General features: G+C 40.1%; 1 protein-coding gene across 2 annotated transcripts in view; it reads right to left on the bottom strand.

The window, feature by feature from the left end:
* Positions 1 to 4,710: 4,710 nt before the first annotated feature.
* The window catches only part of syn2b (synapsin IIb), an 89,259-nt gene continuing 85,335 nt past the window's right edge, over positions 4,711 to 8,634 (bottom strand). For both annotated transcript variants that reach the window (XM_034219382.1, XM_034219381.1), the window contains exons 12-13: positions 7,360 to 8,164; positions 4,711 to 6,699 (exon numbers count right to left, since the gene is read on the bottom strand). In XM_034219382.1, coding sequence (XP_034075273.1) covers positions 6,546 to 6,699; positions 7,360 to 8,164 — 959 coding nt within the window. In that variant the 3' untranslated portion in view covers positions 4,711 to 6,545. The remainder of the gene's footprint in view (positions 6,700 to 7,359; positions 8,165 to 8,634) is intronic.

Here is an 8,634-nt window from a genome sequence, read left to right as displayed (position 1 = left end):
CACTCAGACTCACTGTGGATCAGCACCTGACTGTGTGCCAGACTGTCAGTCCTGTGACCGCCCACTACCACCATCACCATCACCACCCACTATGCCACTGATGGTCTGTCAAAAAGCCAAAACGTGTCCACATGGACATAAGACATCCGGCAGTCTCAGTGAAAGAGGAGAATTTGAGGATGGATGAATCAAAAGGTTTCCTGTTTTAACTTTCTCTCTGTCAGTAGGCTACATTTTAATTCAAATAATATTTTGTTCCCAGAAAACAAGCCTGATTACTTAATATAACTTCCCGATTGTGTAATATATATCCAATGCAGACTCTGTGTTAGCAGTTTAAATAACTGTGTATGCATTGCGTTAACAATTACGCAGCAGTGACGAAACTCGCATCGCTGCAAACTGTGAACCGAGCGGAAGGTGACTAACCTGTTCTCTGTTTTGGAGCAGAAGAGCCCACTTGCTTTTGGAAGGTGGATCGCCGTCTTCTTTTGCGTGGATTTGCGTGTCAGCCTTAGAGAACCGTGGTGTCGTCTCGTGGCTTGCACAGGAGCGTGGTGTCTGGGTGTTGAGGTCTGTGTGCTGTCGAGGTTTCTGCTGCTGCTGCTGCTGCTGGTGTCTGCCTCTCTCTCTCCTCCCTCCTGTCGAACACCACTCGCCCGGGATCCCGAGGACACAGCAGAGGCATCAAATTACCCATTAGCTGTTCTGTCCACTCTTTGGCGTAAGCTCAAATCAGAAGTAAAAGATATATAACTTATTTGTTTGATCGCTTGTTAAATTAATGTTGGACACTGATTTGTGTGTATTGCCAATTTAATAAAGGAGTAGTTCAACATGTTGGGAAAAGCTCATATGATATCTTTCTTTTGAGCATTAGCTAATGTTAAGCTAACATTATAGGCCTAATATAATAAATAAACTAAAAAACAATAGGAAAACAGAAAAAAGCAACTCTTGTAAGTGATAATAGTGGGAAACTTTTTCAAAAATAATGATAGGCTAGTATCTCACAATGATTGAGAATGAAAATGACAAACATTATTTATCTCAAAATATTGTGTGTCGAAATCATGCTAATAATGAGGCTAAACGTAGCTGAAGTCAGGAGATGGCTTACTTATGTTTGCTAATTAACTGTCTGAAAGCCAGGGTAACATTATCCGCCTAACAGTTTTCCAAGAGCTCAACAATCTACGTCTTTCTATTTAGTTTTTTTAATAACAGTAGAATAACCGAATAAAGCCAGAAGTGCAATGGACCATGAGCATAGACCGTATATAAAGGCCATGAGCTGTTGCCAGGCAAGCTACAAAGACTCAAAGTTACTGCTTCCACCATTCCCGCCTTTTTAATAAGCTAGTTTATTACTCTGAGCAAATTCTTGTCAATAAAGTAAATAATTTTTCTAAGGTGTATTTCTCCCAATGTGTCTTAGTATTGCTTGTAATATTATAATAAAAAATAAAAACAATTTCCTTAAAACAATTATGATTCGTCATCACGCTCGTGAGCCCAGGGTGTCACCACCAGCTAGCCGCCCGCCGATTTTGCTGCAGCTCTTTCCCTCAAGAACGCAATACTGTAGCTCAAGCATTTATGCAATTTAGGCCTATAAATTATTGATGTAATTTATGTGCCGGTCACGGTGTGTCCATGGTTTTGTGTGTTGAGCGCAGCGCCGTCTGCTTTTTGCAGTAGGCCTACAGTACAGTAACTAAAGTAGGACTAAGCATACCAGTAGTTTCTTTCTGTAGACCTGTCTGCCCGTTTTGTGAGTGCCCTGTGCCCTGCACCTCATTACAATAGCGTCCACCCAGTAAAAAATAAAAACACTACACCACTGGCCGAAGTCAAGTAAACTATAAGTGTTCACTGACTTTGGTAGAGCACAGCCTGTTCTCTAGTGGTTAACACAATCTTAAATAAGTCACAATTAAAAGTTGACCTGGTAGAAGTTTCTTAAAAATATAAATATATATATATTTCAAATCTCGACAGTCAACAATTTAAGCTCATAGTTACTACTATATCATGTGCAAATATATGCACAACAAATAGCCTCTGTTCTATAGGCCTATATCTGTAGGTTTACAGACCTCAGACTAACCCCAACCTCAACCTCACGCTATTTCTAACCCTAAACCATACACTAACATCTACTAGCTATTTGTTTGACTGATTCTGGCTTACTTTGGTTTTAAACTTCCGGTAGCACACACAATGTGCAGCAAAAGAAGCCTGGTAAACAAATGTTTCCCATTATCTATACCTCTGCAAATGACACAACACAAAACAGTGTATCTGTTGCCATTTTTTCATGCTTTATGTCTGTGTCACTTCACCAGCCTATGACGTTCTGCATTCTTTAGTGATTTAGACAGATTTGACAGTCTTGTGTGATCACCTTTTTAAAGCAGCAAGATGTCAGTGTAGTTCAATCATGCTACTTCCACTGTGCAGCAGTCAGCTTGATTTCAGCTCCCTTTGATCTATCATAACTCTGTGAACTGAACTAAGACAGCTCTGGCAAACTTAGCTTGTTCACACATACTGTAGACACACATCAGAATCTCTCTCACATGTGTAACAGTCCTCCAGTCCCCACACATAATTTATATGCACTTAACTAAAAAACTTGAAGCCCTGGAGAGTTTTCCTGTTACAAAAAACAGCAAGCAATCCTGAGCAATAACTTCTGATTGTTTATACAGTTGACTCCCAGGGGGCTGGAGCTCTGGTATCTACATTTTTTATCATGTAAGTGCTTGTTTATCTGTGCAAGACTCTCCTACTACTGTCTTGACACCGTCATTATTATAAAGTGGAACATACATTGTTTTCAGGCCAGAGAGGAGAGCAAACTGTTCAAAATCAATCTGTAGTGACAAAAAATGTTATTTAAAATCAGTGTTGGCTCTTGATAATAGGAAATAGGCCAAATTGGTTAGCTTTTCTTCCCATCCTCAAACATATAGGTGATTTAAGAACCTTGTCTTAGGGTTCAATGTTTAACCAAAGTACTAATTGGTCCTTTATGCAAAATTAAGTCTTTGCTTGCTCTCAGCTTGGCTTCAGCTTGTTGGGATGAGCACCAAGACAAACAGGGTTTGTCTTGCTTTGGTGCGTTAGCCACCCACGTCCATGTCCCATATGAGCAGTTTGATGGACACGTTCCCACAGATCTCTGCATGACTGATCGTCCCATGGACCCAGAAACAGAGCGTGTTTCTTCCGTCTATCTTGTACATTGTACAAAGAGTGTGAGCGAGAGGATCTGTGAATTTGTTTCTCATCATCACTATATTTCTTTACAACGAAAGTCCTTTCAAAGCTTCAAGTGTAAATGACGAGGTTTCTGACATAGTGAAACACCTTAAGTGACACATATTGAAAGTTTAATTTACCTGACAAACTCAGGTGTTTTTCATTGAATATTAAATATGTGCTTTGTATGTGTGCATGAAGGGGAGGTCAATGCTGTTTGGTTATTCTGAACAAAACAATACAATAACAATGATTATCTATATCATTACATTTGCCACCGTATAACCTTTCCACTATATAATAATTATAGTAACCATATAATAGTGCCCATATTGATATCAGTGGTTGTTTTTAACCCGCATATGCCAGGCAAATTAAAGGCTTGGCAATTAAATAACAGAACAACATCAATCCAGATATGTTAAATGATTTAAATATAAATATAACGTATTTTAATGGCAAAAAGAGATAAGAGGTTGATGGCAGTAAAGTCAGTGAGAGAGACTCTCTGAGGTACCAAGGTGGCAGCTTTTGCAACGACTAGAAACATTGAGCCAATGTGCTCAATCAGCCCAATTGAAGGGTCCCATAGAGGATTTCTATATCTAAGTAGTGACACCTGCTGGCCAGGATGAGTAGTTGAATCCATCTCTCCATTGAGTAGCACACAACCAATGAAATATAACTGTAATTCTGAATGTTTGACCTATGTTAGCAACTCCTTGAAGTTGGCCTGTTGATATCTAAGGACTTTCACTTTTTTCTGCTTTGATCAAGATGTAGAACCCAAAATGTAACTATTAGAAATCAACTAATGGGGTGAATTGTGACAGCAACATATATCAATCAAACCATAGAAAATAAAGTTCGATTTCAATGCTTTCCCTTCTAAATATATCAATGAAATATTAAGCAGACTCAAAGAACAAATAGAGCCGTCGTTGACCTTACGCTGTGAAAGCTCTGGAGGGCGGCAACTAAGGGAAGTTCCCCATTTAGCATTACAACATACCTTTGCTATTGTCAAATAAAAGATGTGATGACCTCATGGCATACAATCACGAGCTCAACATCATGTGATCCAATTAGACCTGACGGTGTGCATGAGATAAAGCTCAATGAAGAAACAAACAAGCAGAAAATGCCTTACAAACACTTGAGTGGAGATAATAAGGAAGACTTAGTGTCAGAAAAACTTAGCTGATTCAGTGACATATTTTAAGATATACTGTTTGTATATGTAAGAATAAATGTTGCAGTTGGTTGAATACTGGCATATATATATATAAATCACATTGATGAAGTGAAATCACAAACTGCAAACTTTTGTTGTATTAAAAACGTTCATTCTAATTAGTTAACCTTACTTAAAAACCTTACAAATGAATCCGATCTTTACTATGTGGTCCTTAGAATAAAACATTGTAAAATAAAAAGCATTAATTGTATTTAATGAATGAGTGGAATGATGGAACCACATCTTTATTAACTTTTATCTGTACAGAAAAAAACATCAGTCACCAGATCATGCAAAGCAGTATTGTGTTACGAATAAAAACACAATACAAAACAAACAATATATACTTTACCATAAATATGGAGCCTCAAAAATATAAATCAATCAATATATTACAAAAAATAAACTCCTGAGATGACACTCACATACAAATACAATATGTTTTAAATCACTTGCAACGTAGTACTGGAAATGGATCATCAGACAGGTTGATTAGCGGTTCTTACATTTTGAGATATTTTTTCTTTTTTTGTACACATATGATCTTGAAATGCAGCAACTGAGCTGAAAATGACCAGTCATCGCACTGGATTCATTCCAGGTTGCCTTAAATTCAGTCCCACAACACAAAAAGGATTAATCACAGAAACCAACAGTTAAACATGGCATATTCATCTGAAAACCAGTGTAATATCTGCGGTAAAAAGCAACCTGGAAAGTTGTGATTGAAAGGAATCTTAAAGGGAATGTAAGAGTAAGGTAACAGATACATATCCTGTATGTATTTATATTTATAATAGGGTGACAGTACTCAACAGTTAAGTTGAGGTGTTATTGCACTACTGTCTCAATGTCTTCATGAGAATAATCATTACATTACAATACTGTTGATAGATCTACACAGAGGTGAAACAAGAAATCACCAGTCACAGCTACAGATGTGTCTTTTTACTCTTTGAAATGCATTCAGTTACTTATCAGGATTGATTGTTCAGTCACCAATATTCTCAAACCATTGGCATTAAATCCTGCCTGCAATACTTAATCAAACACTTGAAGTGAAGGAATGAATCTCAATTTGTAATCGACCCAGGTCTGCACAGCTAACAAACGTAGCTGAATTGAAAACATGTTCACAATAAAGCTACAACATCTAGAGAGAGAGAGAGAGCGAGAGAGAGAGGCAACGTAGGGCTCAACAATGATAGAGTTCACCTTCTTCTCCAAAAGTCACACTGAGCAATTGGAGGAGCCATGCATAACAATTGAACACGGATGAACATACACATATTTCGGACTCCCTAACATGACATTGAACTTCAAGGCATTTAGACAAAAAGGGGGCAGCAATGACGAGCCCATTAGTCATTTTGCCAAGAGACACAACAGCTTGATTTACCCATCAAAAAAATCCCCAGTCGTTTTTTTTCTTTTTTACTCACTGACCAAAACGTATTCACTGCGGGGGAAACCATAAAACGTCAAAAATCTGATTTTTCATCACATTTTTCACAATGTGTAAGAACCCAGCCACTTAATGAAAGAGTTATGTCATTGACAAAAGCTAAGTGAAAATATTTCACTATTTATTTCCTATAAGTGGCTTATCTCCCTTTTAAAGTGATATATATTTGTATTCATTTACTTTATATTTATATATATATACTGTATGTACATTTCATCTGTAGTCTCTAATTATCTTTTTATTTACTTCAGAAACAGTTCCTTAAAGTTTGCTCTGGGAAAAATAAATATGTTGTTATGCTATACTTGTCTATATCAATGACGTAACTCCTTCAGTCCAATAATTCTGGCAAAGCATCATTCTCTGAATATCCTACCCAGCAGGCCTCACTGTCACTCACACAGAGTATTTGAAAGTGGGGAGGAAGAGGGTACCAGGACAGAGGGGATACAGTACAGTTAACACACAAAGTTTAATCTCAGACTTGTTCACATTTAATATCAATCAAGTCATCACTGGCCAACAGTAAAAGGGGGGGCCAGGATCCAAAAGGGACTGACTACAGTTTGGCTGTGTCTAGTCAGAGAAAAGGCTGGCGAAGGACTTTCGGAGATTGCGAATGGTCTCAGCCTTTTCCTCGTCTTGGCCGTCACCTCCGGTGCTCGGGGCCCCGCGGAAGAAAGAGGAGTCGCTGAAGGCGTTGAAGGCATTGGTCAGGGACTGGGACTTACTGGGAAGGGAGGAGGGAGGGAAAAGGGAGGGGGGAGAGCAAATGGGCGAGGAGGGAGAGCAGGAAGGACGGGACGCAGTAAATAAAGTAAGTTAGAGGGAAAAGTAAGGAGGGTAGTCAAAAACACTATATTGTACAATGATCTTTGAAAACATTCTTAAATGTTGACATTGTACTTTACCCCCCTCCCCCCATTGATTATAAGCAATATATGAACATTTAATATATTGTTTATAACACATTATTTAGATATAAGCAGATATAAGGAAATGTTCAAGTCATTAGAATAATAACTTCCTATGAAATGTGTTTTACTATTGTCGTTAATATACTACCAAGCAATTAATAGAGAGGACTTAAAGTCGCTGACTCATACATCAACAAAAAGAAAATGGACCTTACATCTGCTTAAAAGGATTTTATAATAAACCACATATTATATCTTTATATACTGCTTATATATGCTAAATAGTGAGGGCTAAAACAAAGTGTGTATTTCATAGTTTCAGTAGGTTACCAGTTGGACTGGAACACTTAAAAGACACTTTGAAAATAACAAATATTTTTGATAAATTATCAAAGAAAGGATTTAGATATTTAAATCAGTTTTGTATTTAAATCACAAAGTATGGCCCATTGTGCTGACAAGACGGCTCTTACTTCAGAAGAGGGTGGGTTTTTGGCTGGGATCCTGGTTGTTCGTCCACAGCGGCCTCGCCCTCAGCAGGGGCCTCTGCATCTTCAGCTGGGACAGGCTCTGGGTTTTGGGAAGGAGAGGCCGGCATGGCCTGTGGCTGAGCCTTAGCCGTAGACTCTGCCTGAGGAGGGGACTGAACCTGTGCTGGGGCAGGGGCTGCGGAGGCATCTGCTGGGGCAGTGGGCTGGGGTTTAGGTAAAGCTTTGACAGGGGGCGGGGTTTGTGGCTTTGGCTGGATATGCGGCTTTGAATTCCTGCGAATTGGAGGGATTGGCTTTGCAGGTGGTGTGGGTTTGGGTGGCAGCTCTTTTGGTTTGCCAGGAGCTGGGGATGGGGAGCCCTGAGGCTGGGGCTTGGGCTGCTCTGTGGTAGGAGCTGAGGCTGAGGGGGAGGCTGGGGCAGGGGCTGGGGCAGTGGCAGTGGCAGGTGCTGGAGCTGGTGCTGGGACTGGGGCTGCTACTTTGGTTGGAGGAGAGCGTGGAGCGGCTGCTCTAGCTGGGGATGGTGGTGAAGCTTTGGCTGGGGTAGAGGAAGAATCTGGGGCTGACTTTGCGACAGAAGTGGCTCTCAGCATTGGGGGAGGAGGCCTCGGCACTGGAGGCCTTGTGACCGAGGCGGCCCTCTGGACCGGGGCCTTCTGAGCCTGAGCTGCTTTCTGAACTGGCCCTGGGCTAGGTTTCTGGGCCTGGCTGGGCTTTGGTACCGGTTCAGACGCTCTCTTTGCCGACTCTGATGGTGTATCCACACTCTGTGCTTTCACTGGTGCACCTAAAGGATTAAAATATAAATGTATCAGATTCAACTTGAATGATCATACAACGCATACAGGCAAGACGAGCTAAAAAGCCAAAATAAAGTAAAGGAAATTAATACATAGGCATATTTTTTCATCTAGCACCAGTTTTCTTTTTGTGCAGCAGTTTGAAATCAAGGCACTGACTAACCCTCACCAAAAGACCAAAGCAGAACATGATATAGGCCAGGGAATGAGCTTGAGTCTCGACATGCTCATTCACATAACAACTTTTCACATTCAAAGCACTCTAACCAACTCATCTGTCAAGAACAAACTGGAGCAAAGCAGGCTCTGAATATTTGGACTGCATTAACAACCAGCAGGTGGCGGCAGATCAACGGCTAAGAGAAGGTGACAAGTCCTTCATGCCAAGTATTGGTTGCTTTTATGCAAAAATCATGTGACCAGTAGTGTGGTGAAAACGACATGAAGGGAGGAAAGG

This window comes from Gymnodraco acuticeps, unplaced genomic scaffold (assembly GCF_902827175.1).
Source record: "Gymnodraco acuticeps unplaced genomic scaffold, fGymAcu1.1, whole genome shotgun sequence".
NCBI lineage: Eukaryota > Metazoa > Chordata > Actinopteri > Perciformes > Bathydraconidae > Gymnodraco > Gymnodraco acuticeps.
This window is presented reverse-complemented; position numbering and strand designations above follow the sequence as displayed.